The sequence below is a fragment of the Vespula pensylvanica genome, chromosome 15 (assembly GCF_014466175.1).
Source record: "Vespula pensylvanica isolate Volc-1 chromosome 15, ASM1446617v1, whole genome shotgun sequence".
In the NCBI taxonomy this organism is placed as follows: domain Eukaryota; kingdom Metazoa; phylum Arthropoda; class Insecta; order Hymenoptera; family Vespidae; genus Vespula; species Vespula pensylvanica.
In genome coordinates, this window is record NC_057699.1 from 1898275 (window position 1) to 1925711 (window position 27437).

A 27437-nucleotide genomic window follows, 5' to 3' on the forward strand; every position below is an offset into this window, starting at 1 on the left:
TTTTTTTCGAGAAGACGTCACGTGAGAATGCACCGACGAATGCAACGACGTAAGAAAGACGCGAAAGACGAACGACCGTAGCGAAGGGTGCTGGCCCTCGAAGCGTGTCACTCTTACTTAAAAAAGGTAAACGGACGCGGACAAAGAACCAAGAGAAAGAGAAAGAGAGAAAGAGAGAGAGAGAGAGAAACTGATAGATAACGTTATGCCTTATTAATGTTCCTAGCGATGGTGAACAATGAGAAAGATTAGAGAAAAAGTTCAACGGTGATAATGATAGCGAAATAAAGACAAAAGAGTTTGCATTCCAATGTTCTCCGTCTCTCTTATTCCACTCAATATGACGATACAATAATGCACTGTATAGTAGACGACGGTAGAAAGGTAGATATCCGATTAATTCCCATTGAATGTCTTTATTGTATTAAATGCCTGCCCTCCTGAGGTCGAGAGAAAGAGACGGCGAGTTATGGAGAGTGGTAGAGAAACAGAGAGACAGAGAGACAGGGAAGGAGAGAGAGAGAGAGAGAGAGAGGAAGAGAGAAAGAGAAAAGGAAAGAAAAGGATAGAGATAAGAAGGTCGTGCCTTGCAAACTTCGATCCGAGTTCTGTATAAAAGGCGGACATAGTACTAGTTATACGCGACTCGAGTGCATGCGTAACAGTGTTTCCCAACTTAAAGCTTTACTTATGTCTATTGACAGAAATAATGAATCGTACCTATTAATGGATAATCTTAAATAGCCATCTTTGAGAAAGCCTCAAAAGAAAAAGAAGAAAAAGTGCGTCAAGCGTCAAGTACGAGGGAAGAAAAAAGATCAGGTGGCAATGAGAGATCCATCAGTACGAATACGGTTCAAAGTTCCGTCGATATCTCTTTATTCTCTCATCTTGCTTTACGCTTCGAGCACGACCCTTCTTGAAAACCTTTTTCCTTCGACTTTTTTCCTTCCGAGACGCAGTGAACCTAGGTGCGAAGCGCCTGCTTCCGCTCGCGAATGCCTTTCCTAACGAGCGCATACCTCTCTCTGACCTGTCGGACTCGATGCTTTAATTACTAACTTGAATCAAATCGTTCTACCGATTTTCTTTTAAGATTACGTGGAAACGATCGCGAATTTAACTCTTAACATATCTGATAAACGAAACGAATGTAATATTTTCAATACTGTATACATATTTACCGCGTATAATTTATCCATATTGAAGTTAGAATTTGATTTCGGAGAAAAATTAAAATTGACGGTAAAAGGAGGGATTCGAGTTTTACCTGAGAAAATAAAATAAGATAAAACGATGACAATAACAACAACAGGTAAATTTTTAAGATCCAAGATGATAACTTCTCGTCATTCGCGAGAGACACGCCCCGTCGCATTACTATCGACGTCGGGCGTAAATTTACAAGCGACGTTTCGCAATGTATTACACGATAATAGAAGTACCACGGACGGAACGTGAAAACCGTTCCTCGGTTACTCAAGTGCGCGTCGAACGTTAATTACAAAAGCGGAAACACCTGAGAAAATAGCAGAAACATCGATCGTGACTCGGCCGACTATTCTGACCACCATGATGACGATGACGGGTAACTTTGTCGAGTCTTTTCATTATTTTACATTCAAACTCGATAATGATATTTCTTTCTCTTTTTACTCTTTTTTTCTTTTTCCCTTTTTTTTTTTTTCCTTAAACACGAAAAACTTATTTCAACCACAAATGACAAAAATAATAGTTTCGTATAATTTAGAATAAATCATATTTACACACATATATTATACTTGTATGTATGTATGTACGTATAATATATTTTAAGAAGAATTCAATAAAATAGAACGTAGAATATCAAAAATCTTCTAAAAATTTATATTTCGAATAATCCGTCGAGAAAGTACAGACGTTCTTGCGAGCCTAACAAGAGACTCTCTTCCTCTTTTGGACCTATACAGATTCCAGTTGGTTAGAGAGACAGAGAGACAGAGAGACAGAGAGACAGAGAGAGAGAGAGAGTGAGTTCAGGGTCGAGGCATACAGGTGGTCCATAACATAACAGTCACTGCGTTTTATCCGGCAGTAAAGCGGCGGCAGGCGCTCTGGCTCTATGATTTAATACCCCAAACCGTTACCCTCTCCTCCGCGCGAACGAGCACCCCTTACGAGCACAACGTCCCTTTCCCCGCCTCTCGGAGTACTACCACCTCCTTTCCTCCCAGTCACTCCCCCACCATTTCTCTCTCTCTCTCTCTCTCTCTATCTCTGTGTATGTGCGTCTCTCTCTCTCTCTCTCTCTTGTAACGGTGCAGCCGCGTGCCTGCACTAACCCAATGCCGCGCAACACTGGGACGACATTATCAACCGGATGCTTCTATGAATGTAGGCGAGGTCAAATGGCGGTGAGGCTCCGTAGAAACGTCGAAATAGAGGTAAACCGTGAGCTTCGATATCTGTTAAGATATCATTTTAATATCTAAGATATCTGATATTGGATTTATTAATGATTTTACAATTGGATATAAATATGTCGAATGAATTATATTTAAAAATGTTTACGATATATATAATAATAATAATAATAATAATAATAATTAACGAGTTAAACGTTGAATTAACGGAGTATATCCCCAAGGGAAGAAATAGAACGAAAGAAAGGCTAGACAGTGCTCTCTAGATTCTATAATATCGTAAATTCATATACCAATAAAAATTGACCGAGCACAATGATAGAGGAACGTGAGAGAGTAGGTGAATCCTGGTTGGACCGAAGAGCTTCTATGTAGGAGGATCAGAGAGGGAAGCGTTTATCGGCATGGTGCGAGAGAGAAAGAGAAAGAAAGACAGACAGACAGACAGACAGACGGAGAGAGAGAGAAAGAAAGAGAGAGAGAGAAAGAGAGTAAGAGAGTGAGCGAGAGAGAATAAAGAGAGAAAATGAGAGGAATGGTTTACCACGGCACGGCCGCCCGGGGGTGGCTCGAGAAAGGGGCTTGGCGCGATGGAAGAGCCGCGGAGGTGGAGACGTAGGTAGAGGAAGGTGGGAGGGAAGAGGGTGGCTTTCCTTGCCCGGCATCGAGGAATCGATACGCCGGTGGGAGCCCAGCGCCACCAACGCCTCCGACGCCCTACGTCATTGCACCCACCAGCCGAACCCGTTCATCCCTCTCTTTTTCTCCCTCTCCCATTTTTAGCATATTAAAAAACTGAATTATTACTAGCTCCGATAACACCAGACTACTCGAATGAACTTGGAATTATGATTTAGAATTAGTCCCGCGTTGCTCGTTGTTGCTCGTTAAATATTTCACTATATGTATGCAGATAGGTAGTTAGATAGGTTGGTAAGTACTTAAGCATTTATATTGGGATTATATTTTTATCCATTTCTTTTCTCTCTCTCTCTCTCTCTCTCTCTCTCTCTCTCTCTCTCTTTGTTTTTTGCTTTTCTTTTTCCGCATTCTCTCTTTCTTTTTTTCTGTCTTTCTTTTAACCAAGAAAATCTTCTTCGAAACGACGTACACGTTTATAAATTACAACTCGTCGACTACCGCCGATAAACAGACGATTCCAAGAGAGTTTCTAGTCTATCTCTCTTACCACCCTTTGACCCTATCGTACCTCTTGAAATTCCTCCGGAACTCTCGAGGAAACTCACGTCCAACTCTCCCCGGGAAGTCCTCGGGTCACCAGAACCTAGCCCGTTCGTAGTCGACGGGTCCCGTTCGTTCGCGCGTCCCACAGGGAGCACGCGTAACGTCCGACGATTACAGCCAACTCAGAGACGCAAATTGTTTCCAAGTATGTACCGTACTACCGTCACCAAACTGACATCGAGGGAAAACGACGATGAGTACAAGAGAGAGAGAGAGAGAGAGAGCGATAGAAAGAGAAGGACAGACATATATATATATGTACGTATGTATGTATAGTTAAATATTTTATACCGTTCGGATAAGAGATAAAAATGGAATATCGTGAAAAAAAAGTAACGACAATAATCGCCTTTAGTTTTTACTGTGAATATTTTACCAGTTATTTAGGTACGAGTACGCATATACGTATATCCGTGTGTGTGTGTGTGTGTGTGTATTAAAATGAAACGAATTGTCAAAGTTGTCGGAACGTAGAACTCGAAGTTACGCGCATTGGCTGAACAAGCGACGCCTCCAACTTGAAATTTTAAAGGCCGAAAGAGGGAACTGTACAGAACGCGAAAAGCTATGCGTGTGGGTGTGTGAAAGAGAAAAAGATAGAGCGGGAGAGAGAGAGAGAGAGAGAGAGAAAGAGATAGGGTCGAGTTAAAGAGACATCGAAATGACGCGACGAGCTTAACTTCTGGCACTTCTCGATGCTAATGCCTCTCTCATCTCTCTTTCTATCTCTCTCCGTCTCTCTCTTTTTCTCTCTCTTACCCACAGCGTTTCCTCCGCAGCGTATCCGCGGGACAGCACCGCCGGCAAACGTCAGAACGTTGAGAGAAGTTGATATCCCTCGTGGATTTCGCGGCTCTCGCGACTTCCCTTAGTTATTCAAATTGTATTCGCCCGTTTCGCTTCCCCCCCCCCCCACCGTTCATCCCGCCGTCACCGCACTCCACCCTCATCCCACCTACTTCACCCCCTTTCCTCCACCACCTTCATATTATTTTATCTCGACCTCGTCGTTGCATTCTCGCCACGTTAAGACAGCGGGCGAAATTTATCGTGAGAAATACTACAGGGTGTCCCTTTAAAATTCGCAAACTAAAATTCGTGGAAACCCTCGTGGAAATTCAGCGGTAAAATTCATCGTTCGTGGATTACATCGTCGGATCGTTATTTTTGACGAGGCTCGTATTTCAGGGAAAGACATTATTATATCGTTCGTAGCAGAACTCGCAATCGGAGCCCGCGCACTGATTTATTCCCGCGTAATAATTTATCGCGCTGACGGCAACACTGACAGGCTAGCAATTTATTTAGTTACTTTTATTAGACCGATCCGCGAATGTCTCATGTTAATTAGATAGCATTACACATTGTGAAAGCGATCCCCATATTACCTATCGCGCGCGAATATCGACGAGGAATGGCAATGCGTATTAATTAACGCACGGCCACGCGATTTAATTTCGCTCCACATACCGGCACACACAACGTATTACCAGGGAATTTCTACGATTGGAATACGCGCGCCCACGGATATGACGATACCTCGATGATAATAACGTTACTTATGGCGTTGTTAAAAAAAAAAGGGATAAAAAAGAGAGAGAGAGAGAGAAAAAGAATTGAACGGGGAGAAAGAGAAAAAAAAAGGGAAAAATATATATTGCAAATAGGTATGGACGTTTGTATCGAGAATTTCTCCATAAATTTCTGATCGAAATAAGGGAATTACGTGAGAATTACGTCAGCTTGATTTTATATCCTTGTAAAGTAACAAAACAACTCTGACGCGTAGTTGAATACAGAGAGGGAGAGAGGAAGAGAGAGAGAGAGAGAGAGAGAGAGAGAGAGAGAGAGAGAGAGAGAGAGAGAGTACTTATCTATCGCTTTTTATAATCCTATAGCATACTATTTAATGTTCGATGAAACGATAATACAGTTGAAACGAATGAAATTTGAAATGGAATTGATTGCAGAGAATTTTGACTCGATTAGATATTTAAATCGGGTTTAAATTTAGAGGGAAGAATTGCGTACGTAATACGGTCGGGTAAAATGAGCATAAGGGACGAATTGGTCCAGAAAGGTGCGGATACCCTTTCTAGTAGCGGCTTGGCTTTGCCGGAGTCGTAAAGATAATGGAGAACGCGTTGTACGCCGGTCGTTGGCTAAATAGCGTGTAATAGCAAATCGTGGCTACTATAGCGGACGCACTTTATTCCCTGGTCTCCGTTCTCGCGGCCTTTAAACAACAACAAAGTGTCGCTCATTAATATCGCGCTCACGATCGCGATCGGTTCGTATGGCTCTCTCGTATCGTTCGAAACACGCCTCTTACATTTTATCGATCGATATTTCGAACGTTTATCCTACTCACGACCGATGTGCTGCTGCAGCCCTCTTATAATTTCCCGTAGTGTCGTGAACTTACCTGAAAAAAAAAAAGAGAAAAAGAATTGAAAATCATTCGGTACGCGTTTCCACGTGTATATGCGTATAGGTAGAGAAGGGAAAGAAGAAAATTTTTTTATCCAAGATAAATCGAGACCTTTAACGATCTAACGCACGTAGGTTTATTCATAGACAGAGAAGAATCGAGAGTATCGAATCGTCAAAGATCGATATATCGGGATGGTTGAAACGCGTCGAGATCACCAATCCGTAGTATCGTTCAAGCGAATGAACGCGTCTATGTATTTGTCCAACTAAAATCTATGATAGTATGAGAGTAGGTAGAATATATCATCGTGGGACTAATTTCCGCGATAAATATTTTACGGGCGACCATTACGCGGTGGCGGCCGCGTGTTCGTAGCATATAAACTATGAATGACCATGGTGGTTGTAACGTCGGCAGGGTGGAAAGTGCATTTGGTGGTAGTTGTGATATGGTGATGGTGGTGATGGTGGTGATAGTGGAGAGGGTATCAAAGAGGGGAAAAGCTTTGCGTTCGTAAAATTCGCGCGAACGCTATTATACGATTTGAGCGGAGCGCGAGAGTCCCTCATTAAAATCCGTTTTAGCTACGGGATCGTTGTTGCACCCCGTCACCCTTCTAGCTTGGCGCAACTCGTCGAGTTATCCCTGGAGAATGGCCTAAACGCGATAATCGTGTACACAGCCGGAACTATTCCTTTCTCGTTAATCTAACGAATTTGATGTACATCCACTTCGATAGCCTGACTATCCTGCGTAGACAGCTATATCTGTTATTTTTCTTCTTTTTCCTCTTTCTTTCTTTCTTTTCTTTCTTTTTTTTTTTCTTTCTTTCTTTCTTTCTCTTCGATCTTTCTTATATTTATTCCATTTTACCTGTTATATTGCATAGGTCTATTCATGTTAAAAAAGAAAAAGAAAAAGAAAAAATAGTCTAGTCGCCTATCCAGCTAAATTTCTTTTCTGTTTCCTCTTTTCCTTTTTTTCGAAATAAAAGAATCGAGTCAGAAGGGGAGGCTTGAACCTTAATGTATTCCACTTCTAATATACCGTCGGACTCTTTGATGACAGGTGAATTCACGTGTATTGCCGAAAGAGGGAACAAGAAAGGTGCCGTTATAAGCCGACGAATGCATGGCCACTCTTGTGTGCTTATCGGGCATGCTGAGAAAGGAGCGGCATTTGAAGTCAGATTAGCGCGACGAATCGCGGTTCATTGACTGCTCAGCTGTTCACTCTGTGCGCAGGTGTCACATATACCAGCCAATATTGACGCTCAGAGTCGAGTAATATTTAATTCAATTAACGATTAACTACTATAGAATAAAAATTCACTGCTTGCTTTTCCCTTTTCTTTCATTTTTATATATATGTATATATATATATATATATATATATACACGCACAAATTTCAATATATATATACACACACATATATCATATATATATATATATATGTGTGTATGTATATATAGAAACAGTATATTTTTTCTCCTTTTTTTTTAATTCCTTCTTCTTTTTTCTTTTTCTATCGTTCTTTATCTCTTCCTTTTGGTTCTCTCTTTACACTGACAAGAACAGTAATAGTGCCGTTGGCATCGTCACGCAGGCAGATTACGCGCCGCTAATTACGTGGCAATGCACTCGACGCCCGAATAACGTCCGTTTAAATTAGACTAACGGCCGCGATGTCGGACAGCTGGACTGTTCCTAAAAACAGACGGTTTCGCTCGCGATTGGAAATTAAAAGAAGAGAAGAAGGAGGAGAAGAAAGTGAAGGAAGAGAGAAGAGGAAGAGGAGGAGGAGGAGGAGGAGGAGGAAAATGATCGCAACGTAGGTAGTACGTTGAGCGCTATATCATCTTGGTCTCTCGCAATAGCATCAAAGTGAAAACGTTAATTTATGATCCTTGGTTGGTAAAGGTCCTTGGTTGGAAAAAAAGAAAAAAGAAAAAAAAAAAAAAGAGATTGGTAAGTGAGTACGGTGCGTTTCACTTGAAAGGAAGAATTCAGGAAGCGTCGTGCGAACGAGCTTTATGACATTTCGAGAGGGATGCAAGGAGTGGGACGAGGGCGGAGGATGGGCGGGACGAAAACGAACGGACGTTGTCGCGAGCTTCAAAGAAAAAAAAAAAACAATACATAAATAAATAAATGAATGAATAAAAAAAAAATGAAAAGAAAGTAAAAAGAATAAAAAGTATTCGCAAAAGTAATTGGCAAGATTATTCGCGATATTATTCGCACTAAGAGATGAAAATGTTTCTAAGAAGGAAAGAAGACGTTTTCTCGATCGTATCGAAGATGAAAGAGAAAAAGATCTCAATAATAATAATAATAATAATAATAATAATAATGAAGAAGAAGAAGAAGAAGAAGAAGAACAAGAAGAAGGAAAGAAGGAGGCTACAATCGGATGAAACAGTAATTGAGTTCTTACTGCCGCGCTTCGCTCACAATCGAGTGGCGAAACTTCTTCTTCGTCTTCTTCTTCTTCTTCTTCTTCTTCTTCTTCTTCTTCTTCCTCTTCCTCCCTTCGCTTCCTGCCACGCTTCTTAGAACAATATTATTAACGCGTCTTCTACGTCCCTGTTGCGTCCCGCAGCTGCGTCCAACGCTCTGTAATTAATCGTTCGAAGAAAAACGCGCTACGGATTCTCCGCGCGTAAACGATCGATTGATTAAAATCGCCTTCGAGATTTGTAGAAGAATAGTTTTCTGTCATTCTATCTTTCTCTCTCTCTTTTTCTCTCTCTTTTTTTCACTCACTATTTTCTCTTCTCTTTGACTCGTACGCGAGAACGGACTTTCGAATCGACGATGTACGATCGGAAAGCGTCGCTGAAGCGGAACACGCTCTCGACTAGTGCACAGCCGGTGATACGTTGGTGGATGAAGGGGGAGGAGTGTATCGAACGATATCTCGCATCGACATCGATCAATTTCTCGCCAGCGAATAATGGCCGTACGTGGTGAGCGAGTAACGAGACTGACGCAATTTCATCGTTGCGTAGAAAGAGACAAACAGACAGACAGACAGACAGAGAAAGAGAGAGAGAGAGAGAGAGAGAGAGAGAGAGAATGTGTATGTGTGTGTTTGCATTGCCCTCCCTCAGCACGATCGCTCCACGTGGGTGTATAATCGTAGTGGCTCTTGTCGGGAGGAACGCTTGAACTTGACTCGCGAAAACAGGAAATCTAGGCGGTGATTTTGTGTCATGGTCGTGCTTCATGTTCTGCTCTTTCTCTCCTACGATCTTTCCTCGCGTACCTATTTTCTTACGTATCGCGTTTATTTTAATATCTTCGAACGAATGTATCGGAATAATTGTCCGATATAATATAAAATATCCAATTTATCTTATACCATATATATATATATATATATATATATATATATATATATATATATATATATATATATATATATATATATATATATATACAGTACATTTCTATTAGATACATTCAATTAGATATATAGATTACACATATACATATATATAAAATAATCGAAATATATCCAAATATATATATATATATATATATATATATATATATTATGAAAAACTAACGAAGTAAATGACAAGACGTTATAAAAGCTAGTCAGAGTTAAAGAGAAGTTTTAGAGTGTAACTGAAGCAAGCGTTATTAAATATGTTCTTTGGTGAGGTAAAGGGGGATGAAGCCCCAGGGTCACACCTGCGGGTGGCTTCTTCCCCCGGACGGCTCGGTTGGTAAAGCAGGGATTACTTCGTGTAAGAGCCTCCGGAGCAGGCCTCGCGCACGGGCGAGCTTACTCGAGCAGGGCTTCGCGCCTCATCGTCTGGAAAATGGCTTACTGCTTACATTTACCTACACCCCCGATCCTCCTTAACACGGCCCTTTCTGTATTCCGACGCACCCTCGATCGCTCCAGCATCTTCCATTCTACCCTCAAAACGTTCACGGTCGCGGTCTTCGTCCTTAAACCTCGTCCGAATAATTTGCGAAGGCAATTGCGAATACAATACTTTCATTCTCTCTTATCGGGTGATTATCGTGGCTATCAAGAAAGAAAAAAAAAAAAAAAAAAAAAGAAAAAGAAAGAAAGAAAGTCGATAGAAAATAAATACGATGTATCGTCGATAATGAAAGGGGAAAAAAAAAAAAAAGAAAAATTCATGATCAAGCCGATCCCCTCGATGTGAAGAGTCCGTTCGATCCTTAGATCATTATCGTTCGTAATCTACCCTCAAAACGTTCGCGTAATCGCGTATAGCGTGTAAGAAAATGATTTATTTCCACTTACTGAAAACCGTACAATACCGAATGAATGAATTACTCTTCGAACGATATTAAAATAACATTAAAATCCTAACAAAAACCTATAGACCGAAAGGTACCACCGAAAAAAAAAAGAGGAAAAAAAAAAATAAGGAAAAGGAAAAAGGGGCCAAAAAATTCTCGACATTAGCCGATATCGAAGCAACGAACCAGACCGAATAGGGGCTGCGTGATTTATGCCGACTGGCTCGTAAGGAAGCATACCGGAAGCAGGGAGTATTGGACTTCCTATTCCCTCAGGAAGACCGATCGGTCTCTTCCTTAACTTCGCTCGATTTGCCTTCACCGCTGACGCATTATTACGGCTCGTTCGCGCGTGCACCTCGTGTTTCCGTAATACTCGAGAGGGTCAAGGATCGCGAGATAATCGTTAATGAACGAGGTCCTTGACCTTTAGATTAGTGGAACATTGTAGAGAATACGAAGGTAGGACTAACGGGAAGGGAAAAGCACGGTGTTAGAATGGAGAAAGGTGGAGTCGAAATTCTCGAGGCTGGTCCATTAATATTTGCCCAATTAGCGGCGTTGTCACGCGAGCCTAAGCCGTCCAAGCAGGAAGGAAGAAAGAAAAGGGTGCTGAGAAAGAGAAAGAAAGAGAAAGAAAGAGAGAGATAGAGATAGAAAAAGGTGAGAGAAAGCGGTCGGCCGGTGCTCGAGGGAAGTACTAATTAGAACGTTCGCATCCCGAAAAAAGCGTTCACGTGCGATGTTCCAAACGCGTGAAATCTGTAGCCGACCGTACCGGGACCGTATGTAGGACTTTTTCCTCCTTGAAAAGTCGTCCTCCGGTTCGCCGTTCGAATTATGTATCGACTCGACTCGACTCGACTCGACTCGACTCGACTCTACTTAACTCGACTCGACTGGACTCGACTCGACTCGACTCGACTCAACTCGACTCGATTCCCGAACTCGTTCCTTTTCGTACCACGACGAACTTGGAGTTTCGTCTTCTCTCTCGCAGATGGGGAAAAAAAAGTCTTACGAGCTGGACACCGCCCGACTGCGTAATCCCTCGTTAGGCTTTTATGCAAAAACTCAATGGCCGAACGACGTGAGAAATACGTACGAGGCTTTCCCTCCAAAGTTATCCCGTTCCTTTTTTTCTTTCCTTTCCCTGTTTTTTTTTTTCTTTCTTTCTTTCTTTCTTTCTTTTCGTTTCTTCTCGTTTCTTCTTCATCGTTTTTTCTTCTTGTTTTTCTTTCTTCCTCTCTCTTCCTATTCCTATTCTCTATGTTCTTGCTTCTAAAACGAACGAGATTGTCGTCGTCGATCTTCGATATCACTCGCGTAGATTTGATCTTTCGTTTGAAATGTTTAAAAAAATTGTTCAAAAAATATAGAATCCTTGTAGATTTTGCCGAATAACGTTATTTCTTTATTGTCCTGTCTTTTTTTTCTTTTTTTTTTTTTTTTTTTTTTGGAAATTATTATTCTTTTCTTATATACTTTTTTCTCCCTCTTTCTGTCTCTCTTTTTTCTTTTCTTTTTTTTTTTTTTTTGATTTCGTTTCGTTCGGTTTAATGCTCGAAGAGATAACGACGTTTTGGAAAATTATCAATTCGACCCTATAACACGTAATTCGCTTTATCCCGTTCTTAAGAGACTTTACGTAATTTCCCCGTCGATTTTACTCCGTAGAAATACGGAGAGACCGTGCTCTGTATGTTCGTTTACCAAGATGGAGAGTACAGCGCCGTTTAAAGAAACATCTATCTACGGTAAGAACGCTTAAGAGACGCGAACTCGAATGGTTCGTTAGACGTCGATTTCGAAGCGATTCGACGACTCACTTATTCCTCATACACACTAACGTTTTCCTCTAACCGTTCACCATGCCCGACGCTTGCTTATCCATGATCTAGAAGCATTAGAAACGCCTTTGAATACATTTTAAAAAGGGGGACGCCATTTTTACGTTTCACGTGTTGATACATTTATAGCGCCGAGTTCTATCTAGAAATATCTAGAAGTATCGGGAAGAGATCGATCTTTCATTCGTGACAATGTTTAATATATAATTTACAACAGAATAATAATAATAATAATAATAATAATAATAATAATGATGATAATAGTAATATAAACGAATCTAAACTATTTAATTTTAATGACCGTCGCCATACTTAAAGATCTACTTAAAAGTATCATACATAAAAGAGAGCCTTTTGATAATCTCTAAAATTCGAATCAAACGAAAGAAATGGGAGTAGCAACGTGGCAGGAAAGTTTGTCACGAACGTAAATCCATCTCATCGTCGAGCACCCTTTCCTCTTTCTCTGTATCTCTCAAAAACGGTTTCCACGCAACGGAAGATTCGAAATCTCCGGAACGTGGTGGTTCTCCTCAGCCCTTCTCGGTTTCTCTCTTTAAACCCGAGGAAGGTTCACCGCAGGAGGCGTAGGTGGCTGGCTCGTGCGGGGTCGCCTTTCCGCGATAATATGTAAATATTCTCCGTTATCTCCTGCACCGACGTAGTACCTAGTACGTTACTACCTAGGAACTTTGCCGTCGGTTTCCGCGGGAACAAGAGAGAAGAAGTATACGAGACGACGATTATTCGTAACTCGTCTACAATTAAACGACTTTACTTTACTTATCGACGATCTTTCATATCCTTTTTTCTTTTTCTCGAATCGTTCGAACGAATCCGACTAACTCCTAGGATATAATTATTTCATATTAAACATCGTTACTTTTTCGTTATCTCTCATTTCCTTTTCTAAACAATAAAGAAACCTCTTCAATATTTCCTAATTACGTATAAAATGTTAATACTGTACACATACAGCCAGTAGATTTATCATTTCAAGAAATATATGCATACGTCCATCATAATGTGCAAACAGAGAGAGGGAGAGAGAGAGAGAGAGAGAGAGAGAAGAGATTCGATCGAGGAAGAAGCCACATCCGATACACCGTAGGCGTTGCTACGCCTTCTTCAGATATCACGGGTTTCTTAGAAAAAAGGAGCAATGGTCGCTGAAAGGAGGAACGAACAAGTGGATGGATAAAAGGAGAGAGAAAGATAGAGAAATAAAGGGTGGGGAATGAAGCCGGAGATACGGTAGCGGAGTTCGCCGTCGGAAGCTGCTCCTTCTTTCTCCGCGCGGAATTGTGGTGGAAAAGAGAGAAAGAGAGAAAGAGAAAAAAACAGAGAGAGAGAGAGAGAGAGAGCGGGGGGAAAATGATTAGTTATTAAAATGCCGATAATTATATATAATCAAGTGACGGGGAGTGTCCTACGCATAAGTTTACGTCGGATGTGCAATAGAGAGAAAGATAGAGAGAAAGAGAGAGAGAGAGAGAGAGAGAGAGAGAGAGAACACGCTTATCTTTCTCTCTTTGTCGATTGGACGGTTACTGACTCAAGTCGGCACTGCTTGCAGAGAGAAAGAGAGAGATAGGAAGAACATTATAAAAAGCCCCCTAATAACTGTTATCCACGATCTCGGACTATCCCAGGCAGCGAGAGAGAGTAGCTACGAGAGTAGCGAGGGAAGGTCGCTACTCTAGTAGGCGGCTCACGGTAGGTAATGGCTACGGCTGCTCAAAAAGAAGACTATACACTTCTGGAGTCTTCTTCTTCTGCGGCTCGTGCTGCCTCCAAATGCTGCTACTTCGATAGTAACTTAAACGTATATATATCTTAACTTTGTATTTAAAAGCGAATATAGTAAACGATTTTTTTCGATAGATTTTTTTTCTCTTCTTCTTTAGACTATTAGAAAAGTGAAGAAGAAATATATATATATATATATATATATATATATATATATATAAATTCGTTTAATCAAACACATGTCTACCTATTAAGATCTACCAGAGTATACATGATAATTATCATTGATCACTCGGTCATACCCATTCATACCCATTATTTCTTTTATCGTATGTGAGATCAATTTTCTTAGTAAAGATCGTGAGAACAAAGATGAGAGGTTCGCTGCTGGTTCTCCTCGTAAACGTATTTAAACCTGTACGTTCAGGAAACTTATATCCACGTAACGTGATATACTACAGAAAAATAGAGAGAGAAAGAGAGACAAAGAGAGAAGGGAGAAAAGAGAGAGACAGTATTAAGTACCTATTGCATCAGGTAAGTATGCAACGAAATTAGCGGTGCAAATCGGTACCTTCACAATCAGTAAGCGAGATCAAGAATTAATACTATATTTCACGGTTGAATTATTTGCTACGATAGTTACGACAACGACTACGACAACTATGACGATTATGACGACGACGACGACGACGACGACGACGACGACGACGACGTATATACCTATCTACTGAACGTTTAAAACGTCCAGTCATTTCCTGGATAACTACATTCGAAGAGGACGGACGATAAGATATTATGAAGAAAAATGTCTCCTCGATCGAAAGGAACGATCGAGATGATCCAAATGGAAGGCATCCGAGTGGGAGGAGTCCGAAGAGAAGCATGTCCGTAGTATCCACGTAAAAGTGGATGCTGGATGTTGGATGCTGGATACTGGGGATACTGGTAGGAGCTAACGTGAACGCGCGCAACACAAGTCGATCCTGTGAATGGAGGGGCATCGAGGAACCGCGTTAATGAGCCGCGGCCATCAAACTGGTCAGGCACGTATCTCTAGTACGTCGGGCCCTGCTGATTTACAGTGTGTCACGCGACGAGAGTTCCTTCAGAAGTGAAACACCTGGAAGCTATCTAGCCGTACACAGTCTCTATATTTCCGCGTAAATTTTACATAGCAATAGTGTTACCGATTCGTGTTCTCTAACTGTATAAAGATCGTGTCTACGAATGATCTCGGCTTTTTCTTTCTGACGAAAATTACGATCCTCTCTTTCACGGTTCTTCTTAATTTTCAAAACTTTTAGATGATACTTTGAAATATGTTACATATAAGGGGGAAGACGGACGCAAGAAGGAGAAAGGAGAAAGAAAGAGGAGATATATTTAAGTGGAAGAGGTAGAAAAGAGAAATAGAAAGAAAGAAAGAAAGAGAGAGAGAGAGAGAGAGTTCTTTCGCAGAGATACGAAACGAACAGCCGGGCTACTTTTAAAAGTCTATTACACGTTTTTATCATCCGTCTCTCGTCTCCTTTTACGGCCATTCTGTTCGCAGCACATCTCTCTTTCTTGCTTCTATCATCGCTACCATCACGCTCGCTCGCGTCCACCGCGAGTTTGCGAGGCGAGAAAATGAGCAGGGAGCCGTGTATTCGACACGGTGCTTCCGGCCGCAACGGAGATCTATGTTCCGGACTGTTTTATGCTTCTCGCCGCGTTGCGAAAGGCCCGTCGTTAATCGACGCGCCACGGAAACGACGGCGTGAATTCTCGACGGCCGCCGCGAGAAAATCGATCCTTCCGTAATTTAACCGTTCAACATTTATGTACTTTTCAAACGTTGAAAGGTTGAGAAGAAAAGATAAAAAATCAAACAAGAAAAGAAAAGAAGGAGGACAAAGAAAAAAGAAAACAGAAGAAGAAGAAGAAGAAGAAGAAGAAGAGAGAGAGGGAGAGAAAAGAAGAAGAAAAAAGAAAAGAAGATAAAAGACGCAGAGAAAGGTCGAGGAGTTAGTTAATCGAACTCGATTGGATCGAGTTCTCTTAATTATAATACATTGAGCTCCTTTAACGTAAGTAATTAACAAGATCATTCTCTCATTTAATACACCACGAAGTTGACCCAAAAATTTTCTTCGAAGCGAGACGCAACCCTCCCCCTTACTTAGATTTATCGTAGATGCTTTTCAACAATGGATAACGATATCTTTTCAGTAATAACTTTCTTCGACGTTTCCGGCGTAGAACGAAAACAAAGCGTTACTCGATAGCTCTAAGCACGTCGTCCACGAGGCAGTACCTTGGTAACGATCGTCCATTCGAGATAAAACCTCTTTCCTCCCCACCTCAAAACCCCTCGCTATATTCTTCTTCGCTCCTCTCCGACGCGCTCTGCTAATTACGCGAGAATTAATTATAAGCGCATTACGCTCGAGCACTTTTTCTTCTTCTTCTTCTTCTTCTTCTTCTTCTTCTTCTTCCTCTTCTTTTTCTTTTCTTTTTCTTCTTCTTTTTATTTTCTTCTTTCTTTCTTTCTTTTTTTTTCTTCGAACCTCTTTTACTACCTCGTCGCTTGTTTTTCCAATGGCGACCTCTCCTCGTCTTTATATCCGACTATCGAACCGGAATCGAGTGCGTTCTCAACCGAAAAAAAATATCACGCGACAACTCATTTCCGATGCAGCTAATTGCATAACGTTATACGAGCCATTGAGAATCGCAATGACGTAAGTAGTTCGTATCAAAGTAAAAATTACCATACCGGCCAGGGAAAATTATTTTCTAGTTGTAATATATGAGATTTTATCGAATTGTTAGCTAGCTTCAAGTACTTTTATATAAAAACAAAACGAAAAAAAGAAAATGGAAAGAAAAAAGAACAGCGGCAAAAGACTCGTAACTGGCAGTATTCCCTCTCTCTCTCTCTCTCTCTCTCTCTTTTTCTCTGTCATGTCTCGTCTCAACTCGTCTCCTGTTCGTTTACGTAACCGTAAAGACAGGATCTGCAAAAGGATCTACTCGAGCATCTCCTGCGTTCGCCTACGCGCTTTTACACGATATAAATCCCAGCCGATGAATGCAAGCAAGCGATGACTACTCATTTAACATTTTAACTTAATCGAAAATTGCAAACTAATAAAAGACACTTTATTTCGTATCCGTCAAAGGATAGAACATTTTCTATTAATTACATTTTAAATATATATATATATATATATATATATATATATATATATATGACTATAACGTCGTTTATAGTAATTTCGCATAGCACAACTTGTTTATAATCGAGAAGCATCTGGAACACGATGCGATCATACCGTATGAAACGTTAAATGCGGGCATTTGCGTTCTCGCTACCCTACCAGCACTCGAAGACGACTTTCCTTCCAATTTTTCCGCGTTATCGTAACTTCGATCGACGATTATGCGGGCGTATCGTAGCGAATACTAGTAACCGTTTGACGTATCTATCTACATAATCGATCGTTCTCTCCAAGTCTCTGTCTTTGTCTATTTAGCTGACGTAATGAGACATCTTGCAAATATATTCTCCCAAGGATACACGAGTTACGAGATATAGAGACGGATAAGACGTGGATTAATAAGAGGTTCGAGGAACTCGCTAATTAACGTAGATACGGGACTAACAAACGTTTATCAAGACTTTTCTGAATTCTGTTGGTATGAATGATGTTGGTATCTATTTACCTATATATAAAGAAATTATTCTTTAATATATATCATAATAATGATACCCATTCGTATCGATCAAGATTATTTACAATCAAAAATTCCTTGCGAACCGCAAAATATTTATATTTTAAAATATGCTGCCGTTTTCTTTTTCTTCCTTCTTCTTCTTCTTTTTATCTCCTTCTTCTTTTTTATATATTTTTTTTTCTGTTTTCTTCGGAGGTAGCGTTAAAGGGAAAAGAACGAAGAGGAAAGAAGGAGCAAAGAGATTGTGCCAAGATAACTTGCTCGACGCCGTCAAAACTGGTAGGCCTTGAGAAATTATGCGAACTATTCTTGCCAGTTTGTCCGCCGTGAATTTACGAACGTCGCGTTGACGCCGGCCAGCCAACAGGATCTACCCTGGGCGTGACCGTGGATCGAGAACGCTTCGGCTGGATCGAGATGGATCACCGAAGATTATCGATCCTGTCCACTGGACGGCCTCTCTTCTCCCCTCTTTCTCGAATCTTTAACTTTCTCTCTTTCTCTCTCTCTCTTTCTCTCTCGTTCATCGGCCTTCTATTACTGATCGGAACTGGTAGGTACTAAAAAGATCTAAAATTTATGTTCCGCATAATTTTAGATTTTCATGTTAATTTTGAAACTTTTCTCTCTCGAAGTAGAATTACGGGGAGAAATACAAGAGGAGTACACCGTTGACGTTCGACGAAAGATTAAGCGCGCGAGGCACGTTGTCTCCTTAATCGATTCATTAAACTTCGATCCTCGTCGGAATTTGAATTTGTCGCGGGGCCCGACCTTGGCCGGACGTCGAAAGCTGAGCGACCTTACAAGGACATCATTGTCACTGTTTGCGATGATGATGATGATGATGATGATGATGATGATGATGATGATGATGATGATGATGACGATGACGAAGACGAAGACGACGACGACGAAGACGACGACGACGACGACGACGACGACGACGAAGATAATGATGATAAAGTTGATCCCGGTGTTCTCCGATGTCGAACGATTTACCGTAAGATATAATTATATTGCACAGTCAAAGAGAGAGAAAGATAGATAGAGATAGAGAAAGAGAGATAAAGATAGAGAAAGATAGAGAAAGAGAGAAAGAGAGAGAGAGACTATATTGCGACGCATTTCCATGCTTGAAAAAATTCGCCAAGGTAACGCCGAGAGTCGATTATAACAGTTCACCGCTTATATTCCGATCCGCAAGTCATCTAGATTATTATTAATTACCAAAGGTCCGATCGATCGAACTAACATCGGCAAAGAGAAAGATATGTCCTGGCTGCGATTCTTGTTCGCAATAAATGCCCTAAACGTTGTACCGAACCCAAAACCATTGGTTATTCCTCGCGCGAAGCCCCGTCGACAAAGGGAATCGCCTCATGAAATATTACGCGAGTCGAATATACGGGTGGCGGGTTCTCCCTTTGATCAGCACTCGAGAAAATCGTTCGTTCTACTCTACTCTCTCTCTCTCTCTCTCTCTCTCTCTCTCTCTCTCTCTCTCTCTCTCTTTCTCTCAAGGGACAGGTGGACCGTGCAGCGTGCCGATGCAACGTTATATTGATTCGATAAGTTTACCTCGTCTCTTATCTCCACTCCACCCGCGCACAGTCTTTGTATATATAAATACATACATACATATATATTTATATACACGTATATATCTAAACCTATACATATATATATATATTTTTTTTATACTTATAGAAAGCAGGCGCACCAGCGTAATAAATATTCCTTCTCTCTTTCTCTCCGTCTATCTCTTTCGCGGCCTTTGGCCGGACGATGGTCATACCTTATGTATGACGCGCCACCATCATCCGCAGGGTGGATAGTCCTTTCGTTTGGTATTCGGTGCTGCCCGCTCGGCACTTTCGTACGGATCTGCCCTGGGATATGCACACACGTTCACACAAGCATACGTAGGTACATGCGCGCGACCGAGAAGCCATTCTCATTCTCTCTCTTTCTCTTTCTCTCTCCATCCTTTTCTACGTGGTCCATAGCATGTTTCACGTAAATAAGTACGTGCCATGAAACGAAGAAGAAAAATGCCGTTTTCACGACGAATACCGAGTTCTTCTCTGTATTAACTTTCGAGAGCCAGGATCCACCTGCAAAAATTCTTTCCAACAAGTATGTTTCTTTTTTCTTTCTCCTTTTTTATTTTTTTATTTTTTTATTTTTTTTATTTTCTTCTTCTTCTTCTTCTTCTTCTCTTTTCTTTCTTTTCTTTATTTTTCTACTTTTCCGTTTTGTATTATAATAGAGAAAAAAAGAATCGATCGATCCAATCAGATAGTTTTCGATAGCAACAGGAAGGAGAACGAGAAAAAAATGTGTGTGTGTGTCTGTGTGAGAGAGAGAGAGAGACAGAGAGAGAGAGAGAGAGAGAGAGAAGGAGAGAGAAAATTGTATTTCCGCTGCAAATGATACGAGTCATCCTAACGGATGAAGCGATGCATCTTTCCACGTGCGTCTTCTCGCTATCTCGAGTTTATCGAACGGCGATGAAAACGAACAAGGATGAAAAGAAATGAGTACAACTAAGGGGCGGAGGTGGGCGGGGAAGGGGTGGGTTGGAGTCACAGCAGAGTAGGGGAAATAAAGAAAGAAAGAAAGAAAGAAAAGTTGATTTTAACCGTAGCGGAACGATTCCAATGGCGAGGATAGTTTCCTAAAGACGGATGGCGGCCGGAGTCATGATCGGCGAAAGTTATGCGACTCTTCTTGCTAGCGGTCTCGCTCTTCGCTCGGATATTATACCCTTGTAAGCGCGGCTATTCGCGGATGCCACTGTAGACGAGAATGAAAGAAGAGAGAAGAGGATATCTCTTATAGTAGGATACGTGCGAGCATCCGGCAGATCCTCAAATATGTCCAATTAGCTCGGACTGACATAATAAGTAGATAAACAACTGGAGATCCTCTCACGCGGTGAGATCAGAGGCTCGCGCTTTTTCGGATCCTCCCTTGCGCCCAGGATTGCCAGCGATAGCACTTTAGCGGACGATTTTAGTCAAGATCGTTTTGGCTTTTTCGCGATGACGCGTCGAGAGAGAGAAAGAGAGAGAGAGAGAGAGAGATATATATATATAGAGAGAGAGAGAGAGAGAGAGAGATAGAAGGAAGGAAAGATCGTCGGGTTTTAAAAGAGGATGCTGTAAAGCGGTCCATCGTGGGAAGAATTTCCGGCCAAGAACTTTTAGACCGATGAATCGAATAGCGAGAAATTTTTATATGAATCCTATGGCGATAATTCGTTCGCCTAAAAATTGACTCGACGTATTAAGAAGATTTGTTCTGAGGATATATTTAAATGCTTTGACGTTTCTTTTGTTATATCTCATCTTTTTCTTTGGTTTTCTTTTTCTTTTCTTTTTTTTTTTTTTCTTAGATTCGTTCAAGAGACGTTTAACCGTATTACGAATGTCCTAGTAATTTCTAACAGGAACGAAGAATCTCACAGCGGATACAATCGTTGGTTAAGAGAAGTAGAGCCCGTGGAATCGAGTTAACGTCGGTAATACGCGAATCTCTCGTCGATCCGCGTCCCGTCGCGTTTCGATGGTCCTTACGAGAGGAGAATATTAATGCTTTCCACTCCTGTCCATTACGAAGGCCCCCTTTGCTTTGCTCGACTCGACTCGACTCGACTCGACTCGACTCGACTCGATTCTACTCTACTCTACTCTAGTCTACTCTACTCGACTCGACTCGACTCGACTCGACTCGACTCGACTCAACTCGAATCGTACCAGCACCCTGCGATCTAATACGAACGTAGATTTAATAATGGTATGGCTAGAGGATTTCGAGCTAACGCGTTGCAATTTTTCGAGAGTCGAAAAGGAGAGATGGTGAAGGGCGAAATAGAGAAGACGCTTCTTTTGGAAGGGAGAAGGAGAAGGGAGAAAAAGCGAGGAGAAGTGGGGAGGACTGCTTCTGCTCGAACGAACGCGTACGTGCGTAGCACGTGTGAGCAGCTTCGAGAGTCTACCCCCCGCGAAAAGCATCCCTTCGAGCACGTAATCTATTTGTCCGGACGACCGCAACGCGTGCAACTTTGTTCAACGAAGATAACGAGAATTTCTCTCTCTCTCTCTCTCTCTCTCTCTCTCTCTCTCTCTCCCTCTCTTCTTTTTCTTTTTCTTACTAGATTTAATCACCGATTCTTGTTTTGACAAGGATTATAATTCAATTAGAATCATGGAATAAAGAATCGAATGAAAGAGTTGACTTCTAAAAGAACAAAAAGAAAGGAAGAAACAAATAAAAAGAAAAGAAAGCAAAACGATAGAAAAGAAAAGAAAAAAAAAAAGCGGAATAAAGAAAGAAAATGAGAATAGAAGAAGCTATCGTAGAGGAGTCGCAGTGGCAGTCCGTTCGTTCCCATCGGTTCGCGGAATAACGAGCTATAAAAGGCGTCGCTTTTACTGCTTCCAGGACCGAAAACGCATTAAAGACGGCCCCCGACCATCCGGCCATCGACGAAGAAAGAAAGAAAGAGAGAGAAAGAGAGAGAGAGATAGATAGAGAAAGAGAGAGAGAGAGAGAGAGAGAGAAAGAGAGAGAACTCGCTGTGGCCAATGCGTTTGCCGAACGATGTATATAGAAAAGGGTGCAACACGAGCCACCGCTAGCCTGTTTATACGTACAAGTCGAGCCACGACGAATTTGCATTCTAATTATTGCGCGATCCAGCGAGAAATGCATCCTGATCTTCGTCGTTGTCGTTGTCGTTGCCGTCATTGTCGTCGTCGTTATAACTCGACTTCTCTTTTAGCAAAAATATTCGAACGATATTCCGACGATTACATCGTTGAAACAGAAACAGTATCTATTTAATCAACGTACATATGTATATATATATATATATATATATATCGTCTATAAAAATTTCGAAATCAATTTCGTACCAAGAAACTTTCTCGTCCGTTCTCGCGAAAAGGGGAGGTAGAGGAGGGTTTAAAACTTGCGGTTATCGGCTAATTAATCTAATTAAGGGACTCTTAACGATCGTTCCCCGACATTTTAAATATTTCGTTTATCTTTATCGTAAACGTTTCGGCATTAACGCGAATGCAAAAATCGTGATCGTAAAGCGAGAAAAGTTTCCTTCCATCCTGTTGCTTCGTGCAGGGCGTTAATTTGTACGTACTCACAATGTAATCATTGAAAATTATTGAGACCGCGATCGCACGGCATTTGCATTCTAATTACTGAGTTAAACGAGCTCGCTCGTAACGCGTTCTTTGCTAGCCCCGAGGGTAGTCGACGAAGTGTCAAGAAAGTCTTCATGGAAAGGATCGTAAAATAAGCGACGGAAATGACACCCTCTTGAGGATGTTTATCTTATCTGCGGTGGTCCTTTCGAAATATCCTTTCCTTTATGTCGTACCCGATCAAACTGAATACACGTTTCTAATTCGTTCTTTTCTTTCCTTTTCTGTTTCTTTTTTTTTTTTTTTTTTTTTTTTTTTTTAGTAGATACACAACACTTTAGATTTGGAAAGGTTTTATATCTTTAATGAAATGATACTATACATTCTACGTTATATAGTATATACACATATATGTATGTACGTACGTATGTATGTATGTATGTATGTATGTATATCTATTCTCTCATTTAGGGGAACCACTTGTTCGACGTAACCATAAGAGAGGATTTTAGGAGAACGGAGAACAGAACAATGTTCGTGAAGGGAATGGTTTTGGAGTATGAGAAAAAGGAGGAGGGAGGTTCCTTCGAATCCTAGGAGAGTGCTGACCATAAGCGACACTCGCGCTCCAGGCGTTAATGAATACCGAGCGCTGTGACCGGTAATTAGGTTTAAACGGCGACCAACGTCGGACGCGCCACATGGCAAACGTATTTTGAACGAAGGAGAGTAGAACTACTCGCGCGTATTGGTTGCCCCGAGAGAAAAGGAAAGGGGAATATATACAATGGTGAACATTATGTACAAGAAAGAGAACGAGAAATAGAGATAAAGATAAATAGAAAGAGAGAGAGAGAGATAGAGAGATAGAAGAAGAGTTAGCTCGGTCGATGATCTTCGAGGGATGATATAATTTATTAATAACGATAAACAATTAAGGTTTTATCTCTCGTATCAACTTGTCTCAATGTCGATTTTCATAATCGATTCCGGTATTGAAAATAACTCCGGGCAAACTCGTTAACTATCATAGATTTTCTAGAGATTAGAGATTAGAGATCCAGTAAAAATGACGAACCACCAGCCTCCCACGCGAACGTACCCGTTGCGTCGATTTAATTCCACGTTTCGTATCCTGCGAGATTAGCCTCAGCGGGGAGTACTCGCAACATTCGCCTCGCACCGCGGTGCAAACTAATATAATACATATACATGCATATGTATATACATGCATATTTATACGGGCGATCTATACGGGTCTCCTACCGTTTATATACCTACTAATCGCATCGTTAACGATTTCACGTAGGCTTCGTTGGAATCCATTGCGAGAATAAACGAGACATTTTCCCTCGGATATTGTTATCGTTATCGTATCTTTCACATTCGTACCTCATTTATTGTTATTAAATTTTGTTCTACCCTATCACAAAATTTTCTTTCGTCCTCCTGTTGATCTTTCAAGAGGAATGAAAACGAAAAACTAAGAAAAAGAGAAGAAATGAAAACAAAAAAGAAAAGAAAAATCAAATCGTACCGAAGTAGGAATGATACGCGTCCAAGATCTTTCACGCGATTTAATTAACTCGATTAAAGTCGAGCGCGTAATATCTAAGCGAGAGAAGAAACGAGCAGAAGAGCTCGGCGTCTTCTTCTTCGAGAAAATCTCAGTCCGGTCGTTCGAGGGAACAACGTCGGTCTTTGTCGTTAAAATAGTTGAGAGCGTGCAACGAGAAGAAACAATTCAATGCCTGGCCGAACCACCGACCGACTCTGCTATAATTACCAACCGATTATACGATTATCTCTTTCCGTGCGATTACCGGCTTTCGAGATCGTAGATACGTTAAGAGAAACTATTAACTTTGCGACGTTGGAAATCTCGTAACATCGATCTTATCGTCGATTTAAATCGTGAATGTCCCTATACAGAACATTGTACTTACATTTATTATTCAAGGATTTTTCCATACCTACATACATATATGGTGTCTAGAAATATGCGCCTTAGTTGTTATCAGAGAACATTGAAATCTTTCATTTTGTTTACGTTTTTTATAATCTATCTCTCTGTCTCTCTCTCTCTGTCTCTCTCCCTCGATCCAACCAACCACCCACCCAACCATCCTTTGATTTTCCTTTCGCATGCACGAGAGAAGCAAACGAGGATGATAAAAAAGAAAAACAGAAAAAATGGGAAAAAATGAAAAAGAAAAAGGAAGGAATGTCCGGCACGTTTACTTCAAACGGAAATGAAATTTGTCGATAGCCATCCAGAGAACCACTGCAAAGTATGCGTTCACTCTACCTCTATGAAGGCGTGTATGTACTCACACCCGGGAGTAAATATCGTTGATCTCGCGCGCGCGTTTGTTCGTTCGTTCGCTCGCTCGCTCGCTCGCTCGCTCGCTCGCTCGCACACACAACACGCACGCGAACGCTCGGACATTCGAGCGTGTCGATTAAATCGTTCCTTCGTACAACGAGTTTTCTCCGGGCGACCGGGCGAATACTCCGCGAGAGGACAAGTGTAACGAACCGCACCGTTAATTACGATCATTAACGTACATACGCTCTCGTTGTACAGATTTCCTTGACGCGTACGCGCGTTGAAATGGTATCGGACTTACCAACCCAGTCGCAATAAGTACAAAGAGTTACAGGATGATGAACCATAAGCAACCTTCAACTTACCCATGGCGTCTGAAACAAAAGAAATGAAAATTAATATTAAATATATTATTACTTATAACAATAAATAAAGATTAATATTAAATATTTATTATTATTATTATTATTATTATTATTATTAAATTAATATCAAATATATTAGTAATGTGAAACTAATATTTTATACATTTTCAAAAGGAATAATCTTTACGATATATACTCTTCTTTCGTTGATACAAATTTATCGTTTCGTTTCTAACGATCTAAACGAGTTTAGAATTATAACTTTTTCGTTCGTTACGTCATCAAAGAGACATCTCATATTTTTTTTCCATCCCTCTCTCATCTCCACTTTCCACTCTTCTCTTTCCGTTCTCTTCCGACTTTGAAAAACGTACCGCAATGACTTCATGTCGGGTTAAAAAGCGCGAATGGCACGTGAGATTCCACGGTAATTGCCTCATTCAGGCGCTAAATAGGTGCGTTTCGATTAGAAAAAAATTTACTATGCCTTCTTCGTCTCCAAGTTTCAAGTATCAAATTCTTAAACCGAGATTCTTCGTTTTTCTCACTCTCTCTACCTCCTTTTTCATTTTCCTTAAAGAGCAAATTTTCTCTAAAAATGTGCGTAAAAAAGAGAAAAAAGAAACATTAAAAGAAAAAAAAAAAAAAAAAAAAGAAAATACCGAGAAAGGCCACATATTTCATGGACGAACGACGTCGATCGGTTTGCCGGTCGGTGACACGTCGCTTTTATATAATCTGAAAGCTTAAATGGTCACTCATAATTCCTCGAGATAATCTCTGCGTGGGCTAGACACGCGGACACCGAGCTCCTATCTCCGCCACCTTCGTCTATCTCTATTTATTATTCCTAGGCGCGACCAAGAGATAACGCGATCCACATAACGCGTCCTTTTATATTCCGCGCACCACTTCCCGTGTGAATGTCGGAGTGTCGCAAAAGAAGATAGTACGAGAGACTTTAATTGAAAATAAATTGTTATCGAAACATAATTAATAATAATAGTAATAATAAAAACGATATTAATATTTTAACAGAAGGAAATCGATCAACTATCTAATTATTATTTATTATACGCTATCGGATAATTTATCGAGGGGACGAGTTCGCTCGAATCTACATAAGTAGGTTGGTATCGGTAAAAAAAAAAAAAAAAAAAAAAAAAAGAAAAAGAAAAGAGAAAAAAAAGAGAGAGAAAAATAAAAAAATTTATCGACGAAAAAAAAAAAGGAGAGGAAGAGAGATGACGTAGCGTCTTCTTCTGATTAAATTAACGACTCGAACCACTTCGATTCTCATATCGATTCCATTGAAAGGAGGAGGAGGAGGAGGAGGAGGTACAGTGGCAAGGGGAAACGGGAGATAGAGCAAAAGCTGCCGTTTCAAGATTTTTCGCACGCTCGATCCTCTTCCACGGCTCGTTGCTTCCGAGTCGACTGTCTACTCGTGTACGAGCTGACTGACCCATTAGCGCCTTAGCTGCCGATCGACACGGCAAATCGATCGATAAAAGCGCCAGTGAATGCTTCCTGCCTTAGAGAGCAAGAAGGATCCCTTCGTCTTCTTGTTTTTATTCTTTTGATTTTCTTATTTCTAACTAATACAACTCATTCAGTCAATTTTAATTCCATTGGCTTACAACGAGTGCAATGCTGTGAGCTGCTTTCGTAATATTCAACCTACCCACCTGTTGGAACGAACGACGATAATCGAATTCGAAATAAGCTAAGGCAAATTGCGTTTAGATCATACGTTAGTTCAATTTATGTATACAATCATTTCGATCGAAATTATTATGACCGACTATATTTAACCATACATTAAAATTAACAACTATACATTCATAGAACTTATATCCATAGAGAGAGAGAGAGAGAGAGAGAG

The 27437-nt window shown here is 40.8% G+C and overlaps 1 protein-coding gene across 5 annotated transcripts in view; it reads right to left on the reverse strand.

Moving 5' to 3' along the window:
* Nucleotides 1-27437, reverse strand: part of LOC122634499 (homeobox protein homothorax) — a 352644-nt gene that overhangs the window by 171737 nt on the left and 153470 nt on the right. For 4 of the 5 annotated variants that reach the window (XM_043823494.1, XM_043823491.1, XM_043823492.1 and 1 more), the window contains exon 8: nucleotides 25553-25561. The exons of the other annotated variant lie outside the window; for it this stretch is intronic. In XM_043823494.1, the coding sequence (XP_043679429.1) occupies nucleotides 25553-25561 (9 nt within the window). The remainder of the gene's footprint in view (nucleotides 1-25552; nucleotides 25562-27437) is intronic. 5 annotated transcript variants of the gene reach the window in all.